At 38.6% G+C, this 23994-nt stretch overlaps 1 protein-coding gene across 1 annotated transcript in view; it reads left to right on the top strand.

The window, feature by feature from the left end:
* Window positions 1-456: 456 nt before the first annotated feature.
* CRYBG1 (crystallin beta-gamma domain containing 1) overlaps window positions 457-23994 on the top strand; it is a 40074-nt gene continuing 16536 nt past the window's right edge. The window contains exons 1-13 of the mRNA XM_054195693.1: window positions 457-1738; window positions 6835-6885; window positions 7320-8784; window positions 8870-9046; window positions 10448-10495; window positions 10607-10725; window positions 12060-12222; window positions 13280-13419; window positions 16174-16300; window positions 16630-16665; window positions 17075-17217; window positions 17473-17599; window positions 17691-17836. Coding sequence (XP_054051668.1) covers window positions 990-1738; window positions 6835-6885; window positions 7320-8784; window positions 8870-9046; window positions 10448-10495; window positions 10607-10725; window positions 12060-12222; window positions 13280-13419; window positions 16174-16300; window positions 16630-16665; window positions 17075-17217; window positions 17473-17599; window positions 17691-17836 — 3491 coding nt within the window. The 5' untranslated portion in view covers window positions 457-989. The remainder of the gene's footprint in view (window positions 1739-6834; window positions 6886-7319; window positions 8785-8869; window positions 9047-10447; window positions 10496-10606; window positions 10726-12059; window positions 12223-13279; window positions 13420-16173; window positions 16301-16629; window positions 16666-17074; window positions 17218-17472; window positions 17600-17690; window positions 17837-23994) is intronic.

Raw genomic sequence — 23994 nt, 5'->3', positions numbered from 1 at the left:
CTGCTGGTGTTGTACGGCGAGATGAGCATACTTATAAACAAACACAGGCAAAAACATACAGAAGGATCTTGGGATTTTAATTGTTTTTTGAGTGTTTTGTCTTGCTCTCTTTTGAGAGCTAGTATTGTTCAGTAAGCTGTTTTGTTCCAATTCACTGTGTCCTTTTAATTTATAGGTAGTGCTAATACAAACAAATGTATTATAGAAACAAATTTAACATTAACCAAATGTTTGTTTGTTTGTTTTTATAGTCCACCTCACAATTTCCAGATTCGTCCAGAGAAGAGAATAAAAAGAAACCAGTTTTAGAACGACTTGGAAATTTGTTTGGCACAGGGAAAAGAAAGAATGTCAAAAGTTCAATAGAACACGCTTCACATCGGAAAGGGGAGAGGTCAGTTTCTCCTCACAGAGCGCAGCCAATATACTGTAGGCATGTAAAGGAAGCACACGAAGCTCCTCAGGTACAGAAGCAAGTGAGAAGCGTGAGTGCTATTTCTGAGACGCAGGAATATAATTTTAGTGGGGAAGTAGGACCACCGTATCGCGATACCATTTCGGAATGGAGTTGTAGGGGCGTCTCTTCTGACAGCGAGTGGTCAGCAGATTGGAGTGGCAGCAGTGAAACCATTAAAAACTCTTTCTTTGAGAGTAGCCTGAATGTGGAAACCCTGGAACTGGAGAAAGAGTCCATCACAGATATAAATAATTCCACGACTCCAGATTTTATAAAAAGCTTGAGAAGTTTGTCTAGTGAAGACTTAGAAAAGAGTATTTTAAGCCACAAGCAGCTTGTGAACACGTGGGCGTCTGAGGAGCCTGGGCATGCAAAACCAAAGGATTTGCCATACGAGTTGGAATCTGCAGCAAGTGAACACACACATTCTGCTAGAGTGTTAACGGTTGATATCTATCTAAGAAAAACAGAGGAGCTTCTTAATGAACCCGTGACTGTTACATCAGAAGAGAACTGTAGTGACTCGGACACAATGGATAAAAAATCTGCTAATAAAAGATCTGGGAAAAGGAGAAAATCTCAGTCGTCTAGTGACATTCCAAATGGAGACAGAAACCAGACTGACACTGCTCCAAGAGAGGAATCCGTTTTTGAGGATGATGCTTCTGAGGTGTTTTCAGACAAGGTTATAAATTCGGAAAGAAAAGCAAAGTCTCCTCAACAGACTCCTGAAAGGAATCTCTCATCCCCAGGTAACAATCAGGACCTAAAAGTTGGATCTGCTCACAAAGGGGCATGTAAAACTGAAGCTGACAAAGGCAAGCAGCAGATCTCAAACACAACCCCTGCAAGGAGAAGATCGTATAAAAAGAATCAGTCGGACGCTGTCCCCATTTCCCCTACTGGTTTGAAGGGTCAGGTAAAAGATTACTCCTCAAAAAGGCAACCTTTACCATCACCAGAGAGTAACCCCATGACAAAAAGAACTTCAGTGGAAAAGGGAGCTATACCTGTGGCTTCTGGGGAAGACAGCTTGGAGTCTCCCAAAGTTTCTTTGGCCGATAAGACAGAAGACACTGCCTTGGCGTTTGCTGAAGGCAGAAATGATACCAAAGCAGTAAAGCATGGAAATGGTTCGGATGGAAGAGCTTTCTTGCGTACTGATGGGATTAAAAATGGAGACCTGTGTATGTCAGCTGAGAGACAGACAAATTCTGATTTAGACAGCTCAAAGCTGAAGAGTTTGGATGCTTCCAGAACAGTCACGACAAAGATTAGCCTGTAAGTAACATAAACTAGTTTACCTAGTTTACCTTATCCCTGTAGCTGTAATTTTGCCTGTATCTGTGTTTAGGATTCTATAGGAACACTAGCTATGTATCTGTTATCTATCTAGATTATTTTAAATTAAGAACTGCCTTTTTTTTTTTTTTGATTTATCATAATTACAGTTACCACTTAATAAGCATTGTAGTTTACATGTGTTAGAAAAATAATTCTTTTTCTATTTTTTTTTTTCTTATGGACAGGGAATTTCTTTGTATGTCAATTCCATTATATGGAATAATTTAACATACATAAAAGCTGCTCTGTTATCATTGTCAGTGCTCCTGTTGTTGCTCAGATTAGCTCGGCTGTCATTGACCTTAATGTAGTTTTTGCCATCTGAAACCAACTGAGGATGTGGTTGAAGATTTTTGTATGTGAAAATCTTTGAATAAGGAATGTGTTCAAGTTGTTCTTTGAAACAACATAAGCTCTGCTATTATTTTATGAAGAAATGTGGGATGCACTGTAGAACTTGATCCTTCAAATGATACGATAGATCACACTCCAGAAGTTTGAATACGTATAGTTGCTTTCATAAGTATATGCAGGATGACTCATGTAAATTTTTATGCATGTGAATAACATCGGGCATTTGCAGAATTATGCATATATTAGTTTGCAGGATTTGGTTTTACAACTCAAAGAAATTCTCATCTGTCAAACAGAGGTGATCAGTGCTTTCCTCTAGGATTATAAAGAAGTGGATGTATTTATAACTTTCACTGTAATCACTCGTATGAGTGCCGTGATTGATATCCTGGATTCTATTACAGTTCTCTTCTATGGTGAATCATTTTATTACATTCATAATTTCTATTGTTTAATCATCACGGCTGTGTACTATACGCTATTGCTTTCCTCATTCTGGTACATTCATTTATAGGTGTCAGAGTACATTGAATTCTGTAGGTCCACACGAGGTACACTGAGTGTTCAGAATTGTTGTTCCGCCGTGTTAGAAGGATGTGAAGGTTCGATATTATGGCTTAAGAAACACATACATTTCCAATTATGCTTCCCACACCTGAGAAGCATAGGAGCATTAGGAACAATTTCCTTTGCACTGTTTGTAATGGTCTACATCTGATTTGTTCATTTGTAACTGAATTAAAACCACCTAGTACTGAAAGTTAAATTGTGGTATTTTTGTACATGGTGATGCTTTGCCGTCTGGCAGTATAGATCACAAATCTTAAACTCTAAATTTTTGTGTCTTCATAACTTCAAAGGAAAGGTAGCTTTCATATTTTTCTCTTTGGGTCACTACTGTTAGTGATGATGATGTTCTAAATGCTCACGTAGCTGGATTTCATTTTTCTGGGTATCTCCTTGGCTTGCTGTACAGTGAGTTATCTTCTGCTGTACTCTTAAAGTAATAGACAAGTATCCTTTCTGACAGATTTAATTTTAATGAATAAACAGCCTGTTCTAATTCACCTGATTTTCGTGGGGTGTGTGGCACACTCTGTCTTGGCCTTATCTGCTGCTATAGGAACTTTAGCCCTGGGTGGGGACCACGGTGTTGCATGAAGGGTTCCTGGTACGTCTGATAACTGTGCAATGGCAGCTTCTTTAGCCAGACAAATTGATATGGTCAGATTACCTGGTATAATTTGTAGTCATTCATCAGAACCCACGAACTATAAGCCTGCATGGGGATTAAGCTGCTGTAAAATAGGAAATGAAAAGATGGTGCCATTACTAGACGAAGGTGTGGTTTTGTTCTCTTGATATTGCTTTGAACTAGAGAAAAGATACTCTTCCATTTTCAAAGGTTAAAAAATTACTGTTAGATACTTCACATGAATCCTTTTCGGGTTGAAAAATACTCATTTACTCACAGACTTGCTTGCTTCCTGTAAGATGAATTTTGTATAATCAGAGTAGTTTTCACTTAAAAATGCAAAATGTTTCTTCCTAATGACATTGTGCCGATTCTGGGAATCAAGTTTCTTTAAAAACAATTTTTAAGACAAGTTGGTTTTGCTGGTTCCCTGAAAGTGATGATAGCATTTTCTGTCTTTTCTCCTTTTATGTCTGTGTACTGGGCAACTTGGAAGTCACGGGATACTTTGCTTCCAGCTTTTGAAAGGGAAACCTATCAGGTTTGAGACTAAGCTGAGTTGATGGTACACTTAATCAGCAAATAAAACCTCAGGCAGTAGTTACTTTGATGTGCTTAGCGGAAAACTTGGCTTCAGTTGTCATATTTGATGTTCAGACATGGTTTTGTAGTTGCCTTTGCATTTATGCCCACTTGTTGAATTATTCTGCTCTGTTAATGTGCCGTTTTTCTTTGCACACCTCAATCTGATGTTTTGGCATCAATGTTTTTTGACATCAGTTACATGCTTGACGTGGTCGTTTGGACGGTATGCTTCAACTAGGTGACTCACCTTCCATTTACGACTAGATTGGGAGAGGTTTAACTGCTTGCTTCCACAGGTTAGCTGCAAGGTTTAGCCAAAGAGGACATCAGTATTTCTCTTGTGCTTGCTTGTTCCTGGCATTGCAGATCAGCAGTGGGTAGTAGGAATCAGCCACACTGGGTTGTTTGTAAGAAAGAGTTTGCACTGTTAAATGAATCCATCTTTCAATGCTTTCCCCTCATACTAGAACGGAGGGTTAAAGGATACTCAAACAACATGCCTTCCTTTTAAACAAGCTTAGAAACTCAGTTCTTGCAATAAGGCGCATCTTTTGGCTGTATTTAACACCAGTATTTCTAGGTGTGGAAAAAGGTGTAATGGAAAGATGAGTTAGTGGAGGCCTGCTGTAGTGGATGGAGCTCCAGGGCTGAACTTTCTATTGCTCTTCGGTCTCAGCTGTTTTGCTGCTGCTGTGCAGAAATACTGCAGAATGTAAACTACCAAGTGCTGAAGTGGTTGTTTCTGGGTAAATTTGCAAAGCTTGAAACTATACCTTTGAGGTGTTAGCTGTTCATTTAAAACAGGTTTTAGGTGTGGCTGATAACAATCAGTGTTAACCATTAAACTTGCTTGTGTCAAGGCATTCAGGGAGAGACAGATTTTATTAGGAAGATACATTTTGTTATGTTGAAATACACATAGTAGTGCAAGTGACAGGCTGACAAAAGGATGGTATGGAAATGAGTCTGTTAAGATAACCAGGCCGTTAGCAATACCTCTTGAAAATACAGGTAGAAGGAGAGGATAAGTACCTTCTTCTGATCAGAAAAGGACATGAAGGGTCCTGGTGAACCGGTAATTTCAGCATGTGTCAGTAGTGCATCCTTGTAGTAGATGAAGGCTACATTGGCAGGAGCATAGCCAGGAGAAGATACTTGGTGCTCAGGAGGCTGCATCTGGGGCATTATATTGAGTTGTACCCCTCCCTCCTCTTCCAACTCTCTTCTCTTGGTACAAGGGAAATGTTCACAAATTGGAATGAGTCCAGTGGTGAGCCATTAAGAAGGTTATGCCATTGGAGCATATCACATATGAGGAGAAGCTGAAGGAGATTGATTTGTTCAACTGAGAGAAGCACACGGGTAGACACCTCTCATCTCTCGCTACCTGTAGATGTACTATAGAGAAGGCAGAGCCAGATTCATTCCTGAGGTGTGCAGTGAAGGGACAGCAGTGGTCATGGTTGCAAGTTGCAACAGTGAAATTTCAATGGGATATAAGGCAAAAATAACTCACAGTGACAGTGGCTGACCTGTTGCAATACTTCCCTGGTAAGGCTTTGAAATCTTGACCCTTGGAGATACTCAGAACTTGGTCACACAAAGCCTGCAACAACTTGATGTAACTTTGAAGTTGTCCCTGTTTTGAGCAGGAAGTTGGACTAGCTGACCTTTAGAGGTCCCTTGCAACTTGTATTCATTTTCCAAAAAGAAAAAGAATATAATAATTTAACTTTGAAAAGTTTAGGAAAAACAGTCATGCTGCAAATGAAAAGTAGTGTCTTTAAATATATTTAATCTTATGCTGTGCGATAGTTCCCTCCCTTTCTTGCCTCTTTCAGGAATAATTTTTTTCTGTTTCCAAGGGTATTTTATTAGCACCTACCTGAATTATGGTCAGTCATTTTTAAGTTTAATATTTACTTTTTTATTGATCATGTATTTTTTGTAAGAGTCTTCCTGTTGTGAACCAACATGAGCAGGCTGGTAGTTACAGTGAGCACTGTCAGGAAGTCTTCTCCAAAAAGACGTGGTGATTTTTAACAGCTGCTTTCTGTATAGATTCATAGGCAGCTGATTTTGGGTTCCTTCTGTTATTTTGGTAAGTTTCTTCTTCATGCTTTTCCCAAGGAAGGAAGCTTCTACAATGGAGAGTCTTGCTTTAGTAAGGTTTACTTTCTTACTTGCAATGGATCTCTTGACGAAGAGGAGAAAGGAGTGATCTCAGTTTTGGGGTTGTTCATGTTAACTCACTTGTATCTTACACTTCTTTCTTGGGCTAAAGAGCTGTCTGAGAGCTCAGTGAACACAGTTTGTGTAGGTAAAAAAGAACAAAGCACTTAGATACCAGAATCCTCCATTGATTGACAGAGCATTTGAGGCCCTGGAGATTGTAGCCGCTAGTTTCTTTTATCTCCCACCATTGTCAGTTTTCATGTAGTGCAATTTCTGCCTGTTCTCCCACCACTGAGTGTCTCCAGATTCCTCTTTGGAGAACAGGTCTGCCTTTGAAGTGATGGTAGGCTCCTTGACGCTCCTTATATCTGACTGATAAATTTTGAAGACACGTGCCCAGGAAGGAGGCTTAAAACACTCAGCTGCATGTCATCAGCCTTCTGCCATAGTACGTGAGTACTGTGTGCTATGTACTTGTATGCACTTCTCTATCCACTGTGATGGAGAAGTTTCTGTGTTTCTAATTCAATTCCTGTAAAATCAGCAGGGTTAGTTTACACAATATAAATTGCTGGTTGACTTTACCTGAAGGAAATGGGAGAGTCCTTGCATCTGGTGTCTGCTTAGCCAGGTGGTGATGCAGTGACTGGGGACAGTTACGTTTTCCACCAGCACTAATGAGGCCAGAAGAGGTCTTTTGCTCCATTCAAGGTTGCTTCTGCAGTGTAAAGACTGCAAAGAATCTGGGCAGATGTCTTCAAAACTTGTTGGAGAAGTATATTCAAATGTTAACCAACTCATTATCACCTTAATGAATTGGGATTTGTTTCCTAAACTCTGTAGGGAATTCATGCGTATAATTTATTCTGCCTATTCACTATTAAATTTTAATGTCTGTCAGTCATAACTAGTTAAGTTCTCTGCCTCAATTGCAGATGCTGTAGGCTGCTGTGTTTTTTGTTTTACCGAGCATTTAAGAACTGTGTACATGTTTGAAATGTATTCTCCTTATTTAGTGTATATTTTTTTTTGTCATTTGTATAGTTATTCCTTTTTTTTTAGTTAATTACTTTTGAGATACCAAATTTTAAACTGAATATGACTATGGAAAATTTCATTATAATGCTACATTTTATTGCTTTGAAAATTGTTACAAGTCTTTTCAAGATTAATCAAAGATGTAACTCTGTATCGCTTTGCCTCCTGTAGTCCAGCCAAACCGAAGAATGTAGAGCTGAATTTTAAAGCGTCTACGAATCAAGACAGTTTAGAAAGTGAGCAGGATACTCTTGAAAAACCAGTTAATAAAACTAACAGCAACATTGCCAACAAAATTTCATTGTTTGAAAATAAATGCGCTAACCAGAGCCAGAGGCCTGCTGACATCCCTGCTTCAAAAAATAGCACTGTACCAAGCACGTTTGTTGGCAGAGCAAAGCTGAAATTTGGAAAACAACCTAAGGAAAGTGAACAGCCTGATAAAACATTAAATAAGCAAAGCAGTCGCCAGAAGTTATTTGAGAATGGCACAGCAGAGAAAGAAAGCACTGCAGAATTAAAAGGCAAAAATGAAGAAGGCTCTGCCTTTTCTGAGGATATTGGGAAGACAACAGAACTTAAGGTAAAAGCTGCAATATCCCTTTTTAACCAAAGCAGCAAAATTGATGCTAGTAGTGTCTCTCTGAAGCAACCTGATCCAGAATTAACCACAGCTAAAAAAGAAAGTTTACCTTTTAAACTGTCTTTGTACTCGTCCAGTAAAAATGAAAACGCTCAAGATACTTCCTACCAAAGGAATAACACAAGCTCAGAATTCCACAGAAATGAAGAAAAGGTCCTCCCAAACGCAGAGGTTTTATCATCTAGTGGTGAAGGTAAATATCCTGTACCATCTCATCAGGTTTCTAGATCAGAATTTAAGAAGATGGAAAATGGAGATAAAAAGGCAAAGCTGGGAGAATTGAGCTTTGCAGCACTACAGTATGATGACAGCAGTCAAGACAGTATATTGCTATCAGAGCACAACATCAATACACAGAAGAGCCCAGGCAAAACCTGTAATGGATCTGCTGAAGATGACAGCGTTTTTGATTCCCCATCCGACATGAAGAAGTTTGCTGAAACAATAAAAAACTTGGACAGCTCGGTTTGTTTACCCCAGAAAAAGAAGAGGTCAAAGCTTCCCAAGTCCCCAGCCCCCCACTTTGCAATGCCTCCCATTCATGAAGACAACTTAGAGAAAGTATTTGATCCTAGTGTATTTACTTTTGGTTTGGGATTGAGGAGGGAAAAAACACAGGATCTGTTACCGGCCCAACAAATTAAAATGCAAAGCCTGGAAACGATAGCCAGAGTCAGGCCCAAGCGTGCATCAACAGAGCAGAGTATCATATTCAAAGCCCTGCAATCATGTAATAGAGAGGAACCTGCCTTTACTCAGGAAACAAATGGAAAAGAGAACATTGATGGTATAGATGGTGAAATTAAGAGATCCCGGCTTGAAAAAAGCTCCCTCTTCTCAAGCTTGCTGTCTTCTACATCTAAAGAAAAGTTTTTTAATTCTTCTGTCACCTCAGTAAATAACACCACAACAGCTTTTACAACTGACTCCTCGGGGATGCCTCCTTTACAACAGGATGCTTCTGGGCCATTCGGCATGCCTCAAAAATCTGAGGTAATAAAGGTCATTCATGAAACGCAACCACATAAATTTTTGTCTACCTGCTGAATGCCTGTTAATTTTGATTTTTGCAATTCAGTCTCTTTCAGATATGAAGTTTCCAAGTTTTGTGGAGAAGTACATGCAAGCAGATAGTGCAAAAAAAGAACTAAGTTTACAAATGCCCAACTATGGGAACCCTGAGAAAAGTTTTGCCAGCTGGTTAGGGACAAGCAGATATGAATCAAATGTCCCCACTGGTTTATTAGATGTGGATGTAAGTATTGTGGCATTTAAAATCTGTCTGGAAGGTTATTCAGCTTTTATATTTTTATGGATGATGTGCATACTTTGTTTTGTTTTGTTTTCCCTCTTAGGGCCATACATAGATTACAAATACATAGAGATGAATGTAGGTCTGGTACCATCTGATATTGGCTATACATGAAAATGAGATGGCATCTATTAACATGAATGTGTTTCATCATGGTGCTCTTATTTTGTATGATGCGTACCTACTGTGCATCTTCCACTGACTAAAAAAATAAGGATGCAACGGCTAGTGGGTAATGTGAAGGAAAAGAGTAAGCGCAGCCCAAAACAATGACTTTAGTATTCCTTAAAACACAGAGCAAGTTCTAACTGGAATTGAAGCACAGGCTAAAAAACGAGTCATGCTTCAACGTGTTCTGATGATACCTACAAAAATCTGATGGTGGTTAGGAACTCTGTCCTGAGACCACTGGCTGCCCTTGTGTGCTGACTAATATGTTCTCATTAGTTCCTTGCACATGTTGCTGGTTATCTTAGGGTACAACCTATTTTAGGGGCAGGACCTATTAGGTGGTTTTTTGTTTGTATGAATAGTTCCTAGAAGAGCAAGACCCTGTCCCAGAATGAGCACTCCTGTCCTTGCTAGGAAACTAAATGCATATTTACAATGCTCTTTTTATTTGTTTTAAGATGACATAATGCAACCATAACTTTCCCATGTATTCTGTATCATATAATTTACTACTGACTTCAATATTGGTTTAGATTTTGTATACCTCAATGTGTTTTATTTGTTCTTGGCATTTTACTCTATCACTTATTGCACAGTGTTTCGCACTTTTTGGAGAAACCTATCTTGTTACAAGCTGTTCAGCACAAAATGGGTTTTGCTAATTAGTTCATGCTTGCATATACCATCATGCTCTTCAGTCTTTTCATATATTCCCTCAAAATTATTTCATGGTTTATGGTTACCAGACGTTTAAGCTTCCATTACTCTTGTTATCATTGTACAGCGTGTGCTTTATTAATGCCAATTTTTAAAGTAGTCTCTTGGTATGAAACCCCTGGAATGTATAGGAAGTTGATTAGAAGGATTTTAAAACATTTCAAGTCTGAGGTTAGTTGGCTTCAGTGAGATGATAATTCAGTTTAAAAAGATTAAAAAAAAATCCCAAGTGTGTAAATTTGTACATTTATTGCAAGATACTGCTTTTTATGAGGAAGAAGGAATTGAAGCAGTAAGTAGGTGTAGTTGAAGTGTTATCGACTTTTTATGATTCAGACTAGTTTTTATTTTGGTTCACTAGCTCGTTTTTTATAGCTGAGCCTCTTTATTGAATACATTTTTGGTTTGAGGTTTTTGGTTTGGTTTTTTTTGTGACTTTTCTCTCGCCACTATTAGGCACTTTCAAGAAACGGACAAAGTAAAATCAATCCCAGACCTGGCAAGGTAAGATCAGTTTTATGATCCTTACTGTTCCTCTCTATATTTAAAGCATAGCAAGATAGAATTATATGTTGTTGGTGTTTTTTTGTTTTGTTTTGTTGTTTTTTAACATAGCTGGTGATATACTGTGAATCAGACTATCAAAACAATGGTATTGAAGTTTTCCATGATGTTCCGGATTGCAGTTCTTGGGTTCTGTCACCAACAATTTTAGTTAAAGTCATCAGAGGATGGTAAGAGATTAATTTTTACTCTTTATCATTGGTCTGTCCAAAAATCTTTAGAAACAGAACCAGTATGTAATTCACAGTAAGTCTGCCTTGCAAATGGCAATGTAACGTAGATACCTATGAGCAAGAAATGTGGCATTTTACCTCTGCAATAGGAAGTTCTGGTCAGAAAACTTATCTTGCTGACAAATTCAGTGAGTGTTACCATCTGGAGGGGTGCACCATTTCACCAGGCATAGGGATGGGATGAAATGTCAGATTCTGTCCAGCTATGCTGCCTTTTGATTCCTGTCCCCTTTATGGGTGCTTGCATATTATTTGGATTGGGCTAAAAGGCTAGCAAAGGGTTTTAAAGACAGGTCTGACATGAGTTTGGATGCAAGAGATTAATTCCACATCCAAAAGTATAAGGTGATGCTGTAGAGGTGATTGTTTCTCTCATGAGTCCAGAGGGAATTTTTCTCTAAAAGCTAGATTGACTAAGAGTAATTCAAAGCAAGTTGATCTCCTACGTTTTTCGTAGCATTAACAGAACAGCCATTATTAGTGTGGATAGCATGGCAAGTTAAGTTGTGGTCAGGCTATAATACAGTCAAATAGCAGGTTCTCAAAAGTATTGATCTGATAGGAAGCTGCAGAAACAAGGGCTAGCTGCAGTAGGAAGCACTGGGAAGCACACTGCTGTGTAGCTTCAGAAAACTGGAATGAAAATCTTTTGATCTGTGTGAATCAGGTAGTCTTTTCCAGCATGGACTAGAGGACTGTGTTTCCCCCTTGCTCCCCTCTTTAACTGAGAGCTCCAGGGGAGGGTTTTATATTTGCAGATGGATATAGTTTTTATCTAGTTATATATTCAAACCTGCGGTTAAAAATAAAGTTGTGCTTGTCTTCTGAGCAGTCTTATCATCCTTTGGCAGATCTGTACCAGCCCCTGTGGAACTCCAGGCTTCTGTTCACAGGATCCAAGTAGCTTGTGTGTTTATACATGACACAGAAGTCTGCCGTGTCAACATTTTCTGACCTACAAATTGGTCCTGATTAGTATCTTATGCAAAAGTCTGGTATTCATAGACAGTAGCCTTGCTGCCCCAAATCATCAATTTAAAAAGGTGGAGGAGTTTTTGATGGAATTACAGAGTCAGCAGTAGGCATCTTTGTTTTTATCATTGCTTTTAAAAATATCACAGAGACCAGAAATGGCTTGCATCAGCTGTATTGGGGTGGCGGGAAGGGTCTGGAAGTAATACTTCTTGTGAAAGGATTTGTTAAATGGGATCATGATTTTTCCAAATTACACTTGACAAGCAGCATTAATAATGAGAATTTTTTATTTTAAGCTGGGTACTCTATGAGAAACCAAATTTTGAAGGCCCCTCTATTCCCCTGGAAGAAGGAGAGCTGGAACTCCCAGATATTTGGGGTGCAGATACTTCAGAAGAGCAAAATGAATGCAAATCTCTAAAGCCTGCAGTGATTGGTTCAATAAGACATGTTGTTAAGGCAAGTAATAGAAACAAAGAAAACTTTGTGTAAGTGTTAATGTTTGGTGATGGTTTGTATTGATACAAAGAGTGGTTGGTGTATTAGGACACAAGTGTAACATGAGTTGTAAATGCATGAAACACTCTTCCATGTTGAATTTCTTGTTTAATCACAAAATAAATGTGGGGAGTTTTGCATAATGGAGATTATAGTAACATCCACTGGAAGGATAGGGCAGGAAGAAAACTGGGTGGTTTTCATTAGAATAGCCTCCAAAATGCTATGTACAGCATATACTTTTTAGCCTGGTCAATCTCTCAGGAAAAACATCAGTAATTCCACAGACTCATATTTTTCAAAAGCATGTGTGTGTGTTTTTCTTTTCTCCCCTCTCTCTCCCCTCTCTCTCCCCTCTCTCTCCCCTCTCTCTCCCCTCTCTCTCCCCTCTCTCTCCCCTCTCTCTCCCCTCTCTCTCCCCTCTCTCTTCTCACCAGATTTCCATTCAACATGAACTTCAGTGTCAAACACCAAACCTTGTTTGATACTCAAAAAATAGCCCTGTATGTGCAAACTTAGTAGGGAGCTTCACACGTGGTGGAACAGCCTTCCTACATGCACTTTTAACCTGCTATTAAGTAGTTATTTTTGCAGGTTGCCCAAACAAGTATAAGCTATTAAGTTACTTGACTAGGACAGGAAAAAGGAGGAATATATATTGCTTGTAACTACAATTCTTGTTTAAATTGCAGTTGTCTTCAAGAATGGCTTGGTTGGTGTTATGTTAGGATTTAATTTGCTAGAGGAGATGTTAACTGATGAAAGAAGATGCATTCCTAGATGGCAGAAAGTAAACAATGTAAATGTTGATTATAGATTTACTGACTGTCTTGGTCCAAACAGAGACAGGAAAACTGGCCTAGTTATGCTTTTATTATAGGCATCTAATAGCAGTAGTAATTGACAAGAGGGGAAACAATTTAAAATAAACAGATGTTTCAACACTGATTTAGTTACCTGCATTAATTACAGAACTTGCAGCACAGATCAAGTGATTATGGCAATCTTTATTTTTCAGGATTACAGGGTTTGCCGAATTGATTTGTATACAGAACCTGAAGGCTTAGGAATCGTGACTTCCTTTTTTGACGACACGGAAGAAACAGGGGTGTTTGGCACCACTCAGAAGACTTGTTCTATCAAAGTACACTGGGGCATGTAAGTGCGTAATTCTGTATGAACGTGTACTGCTATGAAAGGAATTTGTTTTAAACCATTGGTTACACCTATCAGACATGCAAGCAGGCTGTATTTATTCTAGTCCTACATTTTGGAAGTATTTGTTGACAGTAGCGTTAGTACATCATTGTAATGCTTGACTCTTGGAGAGGCTGACCTCTTAATGTTTTGTGTTGGAGCCAGTTTTTCTTCTGCTTGTGTGTAGTAAAGACAGAGTAACCCTTGTGTATTTGTAGCAAAGGAATGAGTTTGCCTCTACTGCTTTTTCTCATTCAGGCAAACTTATCATATGTGAGAGTGGGGGGATGAACTGTTACGATAAGACCACATTTCCTGCTTGCTCTCTTCTAAACTTGAAATCATTGTACTAAGAGAAGAGAATTCTCAAGCTCTTGTGTTAGAAAGGAAGACTTGGCGTCATGTGTAAACTCTGGAAAGCATTCTTGTGTTTCACAGTGCATTTTAATCAGTGTTTTTATGGCGAAGTTTAGGACATGTATGTATATCACCTGAAAACATCTAGCCGTTTGAGTTATGCGTGTAGTGTATATCATGAACTAAGGGAGCCCTTCTGAGAAAGGAGACCTCTCAGGAGCAATCCAGACACTGTACCAGTGGTAGTTTTGATAACTTGATAAACAAACTTGTAAATCGGTACTGAAAATATGCCTCAAAGTGGTACTGGGAAAAGTATGCAGAAGAGGGAGGCTGGTTTCAGAAAAAGTGAGAGGGTGGAACCGCTTTCAATGATGTTGGGTCCTGCAGAACATTTTACAGGGTTTACAGACCTTGGTTGTTACCTGTTGGCCGTGTTATGTTTGGGCCACTGATAGCATTTGCCTTGCTGCAGGTGGTCTATTTAACTGTCAAAAACTGCCCCACTAAAGAGAAGCGTTCCATACCATTGCAAAGATATATTTAAATATGCCACAGGATGGATGGGGCGTTTTAGTTGTTCAGTAGAGGGTATTTTATCTGATTAAATCTTTACACCTTGATTTGTGGAAAAAATGAAGCACTCAGGTATATAGGGAAATTTTAAGATGTCCAAGTAGTTTGTTCTCTGACAGAAGGTTATTTCTGTTGAATGGCAAGCTTAATCCAAATTACACATCTGCCGAGAGTAATGAAATCAGATATATTATTTGGAGGTTGATTATTAATTGATTTATCGACCTCTCCACTTTATTTCTGTCCCTCAGTTAAAAGCATTCTGCGAATAGTGAAATTACAAAATGTTTGGAAAGGAAGCAGAGTCTGTGTACATCTCTCGGGCTTCAGACTGGTCCTTATTTTGCATCAGTGTGACAGTGTTTCTTTGTGCTAAAGGTGTATAAACTCTTACAGTTGTAATTTCACTCTGTTGCATTTGGATCCCCTGAGGGAAAGCAGGCTAATATTTGCACCAGAAAGCAAAACAGACAGTTGAAAAATAATCATAGAATCGTAGAATGGTTTGGGTTGGAAGGGACCTTAAAGATCATCTAGTTCCAACCCCCCTGCCGTGGGCAGGGACACCTCCCACTAGACCAGGCTGCTCAAAGCCCCATCCAGCCTGGCCTTTTTCGGATGTCAGTTCATTAGTCCCGTGTAGAAAGAAGTTGCTTCTGCCAGTTGCTTGCATGAGAAATTCGGTAAGCTGTTGCAGCTTTTTTTGCGTCTTGCAGGATTTTTTTTCTTTCCTTTGGTTTACAGGCATAACATAGTTCACTGCATTGGCAGTTGAAGGAGGCTCTGATTCTGAGTCACCTTGCCATGTGGGTGTGGTTGTATCTTCTTAAGGTTTCCCAGTGTTCATGGTTAATTGCTGTTTACTAAAAGCTGCCAACAAAAATGAGTCAATGCACCTTTATCTTCTGCTTGTGCTCTCTCTTTGGTCTTCCATGTGTTTAAATTCTTGCAGTGAAGTTGAGGGTTTACTGGGCGTTGTGACTACAGACACACAATATATCAAACATTCAGCTGTAGACAGCAATAAAACTAAAGCTAAAACGTTCCTGTTCAGGATGTGTTTTATACTGCTCCATGCTGCACTTCTGAGAGATCAGTAAATTTAACTGGAAGAAATACATTGCCATTCTTATGCAGAGATCAGCAGTATGTTTCTTTGTTTCCAGTCAGATTACTGGTTAAGATTTTCTTGAAAAAGCTTTGAAAAGCTACTGTTGCTGTCCCAGTCAGGAATTTTGGAAGTCATGTCTTTCAAAGCAGATTTATTAGCAGATACAAGCCATGTGGAAGTAGATCTCTAAGGAGTTGTCAGGTTTTGCTACGTATTAGTAAGTAACGCAAGTTTAGAATTCTCTATTCAACAGATTTTGCAACAAATCCAAGTCTAGATTGGTAGAGATCTTTCAACTTCTTGAAAATTGGTTCTGCATATTTTAAAACTATTGTAAAAATAATACAGAGTAAGCTTAAGTCTTGAAACTTCAGTTTAAAACTTGGGTTCCCCTCAGATAAGGCAGTCAAATTCTTAACTGTCTCTCCTTTGTACTGATTTTTTTTTTTTTGCCTATTCAAACAAAACACATGCGTTATTGGTGGTTCCTGCACGGGCACAGAACTTTGGCAGTGTGTCAGCTTGTACTTGGCAATTTTGATGGTAAAGAAATGAAGTTTTATTGGGGGTACAATGATGTCTTTTCTAAAGTAAGCACATTGTCTTGTTCTTTACTGTTCAGAAGTGTTCTGGGGTTTTTATCTTTTGCTTTCCTCTCTTCCTTGCTTTAGATGGCTAATTTATGAAGAACCTGGTTTCCAGGGAATCCCTTTAATGTTGGAGCCTGGTGAATATCCTAATTTAGCATTCTGGGAGAAGAAAGAAGCCTACATTAGGTCTATGAGGCCCTTGAAAATGGTAAAATATTGTTATTACTAGCAAGTTATGTGACCTGTGTTTATGTGTTAGAAATAATGTGTTAAGGTGGCTAGATTTTTCAAGGCTAACAAAAAAGTAACTCTTTAAAAACCAAAATTTTTAGTCTATAAAATTCTTGAACTTTCAACAATTGATTGCATCCATTTCTGCCTTTAATCTGCCTTCTTATTTTCACTTGTGTTCTTCAAGGAAGGCTTCATCTTAATTCTGTCTTTTTGTGAAGAGTTGATGACTCTTATAGTTGCCTGTAAGTTGTCTGACTAAGTTTAGGCAACTTATTTTTTCTTTTCTTTTTTTTTTTTTAACAGGGTGGTCGCAAAGTTGAATTCAGTGGAGAGCCAAAGGTAAAAGTCAATATTTATTCGATTGTCTAAAGGTATTTTATAACACATGAACTAAACATGGGTAGATAAATATATCTTGATTGTGTACCAACTACTGACGGTTTAGTGGCTAGTCCTGCTGTATGTGACCACACCATGAAACTGCAATTTGTCACATTTATGCATTCATCATATGTGATGTCACATATGTGACAGCATTAACAGCTATCTGGATAATGCAGATGGGTAGTGAACATTCAAGCCCTCATGTTGCATCTCTGAGGGAAAGACATCTTGAAGACAATAGAGAGATCCCACTAATTAGTTTCATAATCGTGCCTTCTCTTTATGTGTCATGGCAAAAGAAACTGTCTGTTGTCAGTATTTTCATGCTGTCTGCAACTTTTCTTTTACTTCATTTCCACTACAGGTAATCATTTATGAGAAGCCTTTCTTTGAAGGGAGAAATGTGGAAATAGAATCAGAGATCTTTACGCTTGATGACAAGGAATCAGAAGAAAAGACAAGACTTCCATTTACATCAGTGGGATCCATGAAAGTACTGGGAGGAGTGTAAGTGTGGGAAAACAGCAGCAATATTTCCGCATCACTGAGGTAGTAACTCCATAGGCTGGAAATTGCAGTGGACAAATTCAGTACTTGTTTGTTTTCCCTGTTTCCCTAGGTTTTGGGTTTAGAGATATGCCTGGGTTAAACTTGCAAACGTTCACAGCGAAAGAACAAATTTCACACATCTGTATCTGCTCCATAACAACATGGAGTGGCAGTTGTCCATTTTCACACGCAGATTCTGTTGTTGTTGTTTAGTTGGGTCGGTTATGAGAAGCCCCGGTTTGAAGGCCATCAGTACTTGCTGGAAGAAGGAGCGTATCGGGATTGGACAGACTGGGGTGGCTATGATGAAGAGTTGCAGTCACTGCGACCGATTGTTGGTGTAAGTTCCAAGAACATGTAGTAGGCATCTCCTGAGTGCAGTGAGACGTCCTGTTGCATTTTCCTTATGATGCTTCTCTTTGTTTTAATAGGACTTCACAAGCTCCCATATGATAATGTACAGTGAAAAAGACTTTGGATCAAAGGGTTCCAACATTAATGTGTTAGGAATTATTTCCAATTTGAAAGACACTGGATACGGGCTGAGGACACAGTCTATAAATGTGCTAAGTGGCGTGTAAGTGATATTTTTAATCCCTGTGTAATTTAAAGTGTGCTATTCTTTTTAGAATTTGATAGTATTTGCAGATGTTTTTCAGCACTCTGACTTCTAATGTCTGTGTGGAGTCTTCAGATAAAATTTTCTGCCCTTGACTGCAGAATGTGAAAAGAAGTTTTTGTGAATATGTATAGTAAATTGGTTTTCTTCTCACGATAAGATCAGATGGTCCCAGGAAATGTTGACATGTGATACACAAAGTATGAAAGTATGAGATGAGATTTCATCAGGAAGGTAGAAATAGCATGTTCTCATGGCTGTATTTTTATTTTTCTTTTTAAGCATTTCAATAGCAAAATTGTTACAGAGGTAATTTCCAGGGTTCTTGTGTTTGACCAGGGGCAAATTCCTTGCTCTTTCTCTCAGTTGTGTGTAAAATGGAGATAACTCTTACCATGCTCACGAAGACATTCTGATATTAAGGAGACTTAAGGAGACTTTAACTGTTCTGAAAAGTAATGTTGCTTTCTTTTTTTTTTTTTTTTTTTTTTTTTAACACAATGGTTCCCAAAACTTTTGCATTGTCGTGGTCATTAACAACTCTTACTCTCTGTGCCATGTGAGTTGGCACACACAGTTGATAAGTTGATAGACTTGTTTGATTTGTTTAGTACATCAATTGCAGATTGAGTTTCACAGCCTTGCAGTCTGCATCAAAGTGTTTTGGAAATACAAACAGGTATTAGCAATCATGTCTCCAAACATACAAAATTACTTAAGGTAGTAGAACCAAAAGAGTATGAGATGTGCAGTCTCTCTCCCTGCCTGGTATATGTAGGTGACTTGCTGAAAGCTCTGCCTTACCCAGCCACACCCTAAATCTTTCTGTGTGTTATGTGTGTGATATCTCTGCAAGTTTTATCTGGATAAAGATTGCAGAATCAAGCTCAGTGCATTCCAGAGGAATGCTTTTAATTTGTACATGAACATGGTGCGACAGCAGGTTTTTTTCTTCCTGGTGACCTTTGAAGCCACTGTGTCCTTTTGTCTTCTGTAATATGCAAGGGAGATTCATGGGAAAGAGTCCCCTCTGAAGGTTGGGAAACAAATTGTGGGTTACCTATCACACCCTTTGTGTAGTTGTTCTAGTAAATGTGTCTGTTGCAGCTGAGATAGGAATCGAGTTTGAGTATTCTAGTCATTAAGAGCGACTCTAATGCTCTGATGGTAAAGGCAGCTAGAAGTCATTACAAACAAAACTCTTGTCCCACAGACTCTGCTAGTGCTCTTGTAATCTCACCTCGTAGTCTCTTAAAGATGTCATTTGTAGCAATAAGCTTTTTAAAAATTTAGGTGCATTGTTCATAACAGGTGACTAGCACTCAACTCTTACCAGTCTTGTACGACCCTTTTGTTTCCGAAAGAGGTTGTGAGTGTTTGGGCGTTTTGTGGTGGTGTTCTTGCTAAATGCTAATGTGTGAGAAACGGTGAGTGATTCACATTAAGTCATGCTTCGTAATAAAATGCTTTATTTTAAGTATTAAGTAACTGTTCAGGTAGACAATTTTTATATCTTTCCTTCCAAGAAATCAGTCATCGAGTGATGAATAATCCATTGAGCAATTTCCTGAGCTGTTTAGACTGTAACGTACATGATGTCATAGTGAACTGTGACAGATTTAATAGAAGCTTCTCATACTATTTCGAAGTAACCTTCCTGGTATCATATTGAAAAGACTTCATTAAAAAAAATCTCAAAAATGTAAGAAGCCCTGAACCTTTCATAGCAATTTTTTAACTACGGGTTTCTGGGTTAAGCAGATAACAGATGATAACGGATAACAGATGATCTGTATTTCCCACATAATTAATTTGATTGCTCTGTAATTTAAAGGGTATATCAAAGAAAAGAAAGCCTGACACTGCAGAGCACAGATACTACTGAACAAGTTCTAAGCTAAACTGCATCTTTAGACTGTATGCTGAAGACAGCCCAGCTCTGTATTTGGGGAGTGAATACTCCATTTTGAGTTAACTGAGCGCTAGCTGCATGAAAATTTTCGGCTATTGTGTTTCTGAAGAATGTTTCCAAGCAATATTTTAATGTGTTTGCTCAATCTGTTGTAAAGACATCTTGAAAAAAAAATCCTAAAGTGATGAGGATTGACTTTTGAAAAATCGGTACATCTTTTGCTCTTCATCATTCTTCAGAGATTGGGCAAACATAAAATCAAAAGTATTTTTTTCTTCTGCTGTTGGGGCTGGAGAAAAGGAATCCAGGCTGTCTGAAAATAGGAGAGGGCTTTCTTCTTTTAAGTAGGGTTTGATCTTTACCTTCAAGTTGGCAGAGTTTTAAGTGTCGGAAAATGGAAGTGTTTACTAGCAACAAGTAACGCCCTTTACAAGTTTAAGCAAGTACTAAAATCAACTGCTGTACAATTTTGATTTCCTCTCTGCTTAATAACTCTTCAACCTTGTATTTAATAGTGATCAAAATAACAGGAATTGCATTTGAAGTGTGCCTTTTCTTTATCCATAAACACACCAAACTTTTGGTAGATATACTGAAAAAGCCCCTGTCTTTTAGTTGATACTTTTTGAACTTAGTGGAAGAACTTCTTCAGATTTTTGTTGGGGTTTTTTTTGTTGTTGTTGTTGTTTTTTTTTTTTTTTAAGTAGGCGTTTGTTTTACTGTGGTCCTGTAATCAGCCTGGTTTTCCCCTAATTTTTAAGTTACTAGTCCACAGTGCAGATTTGGCTGCTTCTAGTGTACATATGGATAGTGATATTAAGGAAGTCATTAGGTGATGAGTAGTTCATATACAGGAGACGGAATATATTAAATTTAATCTGGATGCACTGGGGAAGGAAACATGGGTGAAACTAAAGAGACACAAGGTACAAGAACAAACCTCCCCTGGGAGCTGAAAAGGGCAAGAGCCCTTGGGTACCCCGTGGGAGAACATTTCAAACAAATCTTCCCTCCATCTCTGAACCGAGCTGAACTGACATTTGAAAAAACCTTTCAAGGATTCATGAAATTAAAGTTCGCATGTCCCTGGGGTACTAGGAACCACAAGAACGAAGGGGTATGTAAAGAACCTGTTTCCTCTCTTTCCTATAAACAGACTTTTATTACCTCTGTTAATCATGCTACAAATCTGCAAGTGATTTCCCATTGTCTCTGTGTAGTATTTAAGCTTTAAAGATTGTGAATTCTATTTCAGGCCTGAAGGACTGCTTCTGTGCCTGAAAGCTTACTTTTTACAACTATGGCATTTAGTTAAATGAAGATGTTGCCATTTCTTCTGTAGCTGAGAGAGAAGGTCCTTCCAGGATTTAAGTAATCTGTCCTGTCCTAAAATGAGTCTGAGCAATGCAAAAAGGGGGTATTACCCCTCTCAGCTAACACTAGGAAGAGCATACGTTATGAGAAATGGGCAACGTTTTGAAAGGTAAAGTTAGGTAAGATGAATCCTGGGCTAACCATGAGCAAAGCTGATATTTGGCAAGTTACTGCCTCTGGGTTCTTTTCTTGGCTGTTCTTCTAGACCCTGTTTGGAGGTGCGGTTCCTAGATATCATATATAAAAGGGTTTGGGAAAAGATACTGTGCATGTAATAGTATCAACAATATATAATTGACACTTTTCTCTCCATCTGTGGTTCCAGGGACATGGATGGTGCAGAGGAGCGAAGGTCTCCAGCACCACCCTGCCAGCAACCTGGGACGAGGCTGTTGCTCAGCCTAACTAAGGCAATTTGTAGGGCTGGGGGTTACAAAAACTGTTGCGTTAGGAGAATTAGCTCCCTGTGGGGCAGGATTGTTGTTGCCTTGCTGCAGAGCAGTACTTCAGTTTTTGTGGTGCCTGGCAGCTGGGATGTGACGCTCTTGCTTAGATATGGAGGCCATGACTTGCTCTCCAGGCCTTTCTGTTACTCAGAAGTTGGATTAAGGCACTGCTCCTTCCTAGGGGATAGTCATGAGGTCTGACAGGTTTAGCTGGTACCAAATTCAGCTGCCTGTCCTTGCTGCTGTTATTACTAGTCTCAGCAGCTTCTGTGGGCTTCTGAAGGTAGTGTAAAGGCACAAGTATGTCACTTGTAAGCCCTGACTCTCTAACTGTATGGGCTGACTTGCATGGGAGAGTGGTACTTGCTTATTTAAATCCCATTGATTTCAACATAAACATGTGCTTAAAGTGAGATATGTTGATTACTTCTATACTCAGCCTTCTTTTTAGATGGGGTGAAACGAAATAACTGCTACCGAGAGATTCTTAGGAGGCATCTGGCATGTTTTATCATTCACTTAATATCAGAAACACTTGTTTGCATAGATGTCAGTCAAGTTAAACTGTCATGCACTGTAGTTGTATCCTGGCATTTGTGCATTGAAAAATCTAATGAATGTCTGCTGAAGAAATTGGTTAAGGAAACCTCACTTTCACAGCTTTTGATATATGTGGCATACAGGTATAGACACACCTGAGACATCTGAACTGCCTGCTCAATTTATTGTACATACCGATGTCTCTTTGATGAATTACTATGAGGTGATTTTGAAATGTGCCTTGAAATATGCCTTAAGTAATTAGTGCATAACAAGTTAGAATAATTGATTATATCTGAGGCAAACCAAGAGATGTGAATAGTGATAAATGTGAATCACAATATGAGTGTTTGCCATGGATAAATAATACAAATTTCATACTCTCAGCACATACATGTTGATGCAGCTTTATTTCAGTTTGAAGTTATCCCACTTCTTACATTTGCAGAGACTCTGGCGTTTTGTTCTTGGAATAAAACTACAGTTTAATAGAATCCAGTTGCTTGACACATGTAGGCCATTTTATGGTGAATTTAGCTGGTGAGAGTTAGCATCCACTGCAAATTATAAGTTTCGTATCATTTTACTGCTTTATGATGTGAAACTTTTTGTTACTGTTGAAACTATAAGAAGACTGCACTGAAAGTGGGTTTTGGCATAACCTAGCATATACTTGTTGGCTAAAATTAAAAATTGACTATGAGTAGAAGATTATCCTGTAGAACCAGGAACCAGCAAGATGTCTTGATCCCTGCATAAATAAAATGAATGAGACTCAGCTGTTACTGGGGCCAGCTGTAATATCAGCACTCAAAAAAACCCACAAAACCAACAAACAACAGAAAAAAAAGGATGAGTTTAAAAAAGAGCCAGAATATAATTATGGGGAAGGTTGGGAAGTCGAGCAGCGAAAGGCAGCAGAAGTTATGCAGGTTATCACAAAACCAAAGGTAGTGCTGATGTGGGAATGCTTTATCTGGGCATTCGGTATGGAGTCAGGGTTAGAATGCCGTAATAGAAGGTTTCTTGAATGTAGTAGGCTATGCGTAGCAAGACTAGCTGATAGCAGATAATTCAGATTAGAAATAAAGCACTCCAGGGACAACTGAACATTGGAGATATATATGTAGTGATTTGGTTGCTTTTCTAATACTTCAAGTGTGTATCTCAAAAGTTCAATGTCTTTAAAAAAGGCATATTCTGACTGAGACAGAAGTTATGGTTTTGATGCAGAAATCTGAGTTTGTGGCCTGTGTTAGGCATGAGATCTGACTGAGCATTCATACAATAATGGCTTTGAATTTAAATACATTAATCTGGTCAAATTTGTGATGGTTTTAATGCTTAACTTTCAAGGATGTTCTTCCTGCTGATGTCTGTGCTTCCTAGCAGGGAGCAGTCTGCTCTCATTAGCATACATGCCTGTTGTTGCAGCTCAGCTTTCTGTTGGGGTGTGTGTTTGCTTAAACACAACTGAACTGTAGGTACAGGCAACACTAAAAAAAAATCAGTATTCCTATCTTTACTGCCAAGATGACTCTGAAAGTTAGTTTTATCCAAAAAGTTCTATTCCGATATCTGTCTTTTTTTCTAGAGAAGAACTTGATCTAGATAAAACAGTAGAATTGTGAAACATCTCAAAATATTCTTACTGGAGACAGCTTTTAGGATATCTAGCAGATGATGTATTTGAATTTGTGGTCTGCTTTAGCTAATTCACTCTGATTCATATCAACATAATAGGGTGAATGGAAGTGAAATTTGCATGGGTTTTGGAGTATCAGATACATGTGGTGGTTTAGGGTTTTAAAGGCATCGCCTTTTGGCTCTTGAGGGGGGAAAAG

This window comes from Rissa tridactyla, chromosome 3 (assembly GCF_028500815.1).
Source record: "Rissa tridactyla isolate bRisTri1 chromosome 3, bRisTri1.patW.cur.20221130, whole genome shotgun sequence".
Lineage (NCBI taxonomy): Eukaryota > Metazoa > Chordata > Aves > Charadriiformes > Laridae > Rissa > Rissa tridactyla.
This window is presented reverse-complemented; position numbering and strand designations above follow the sequence as displayed.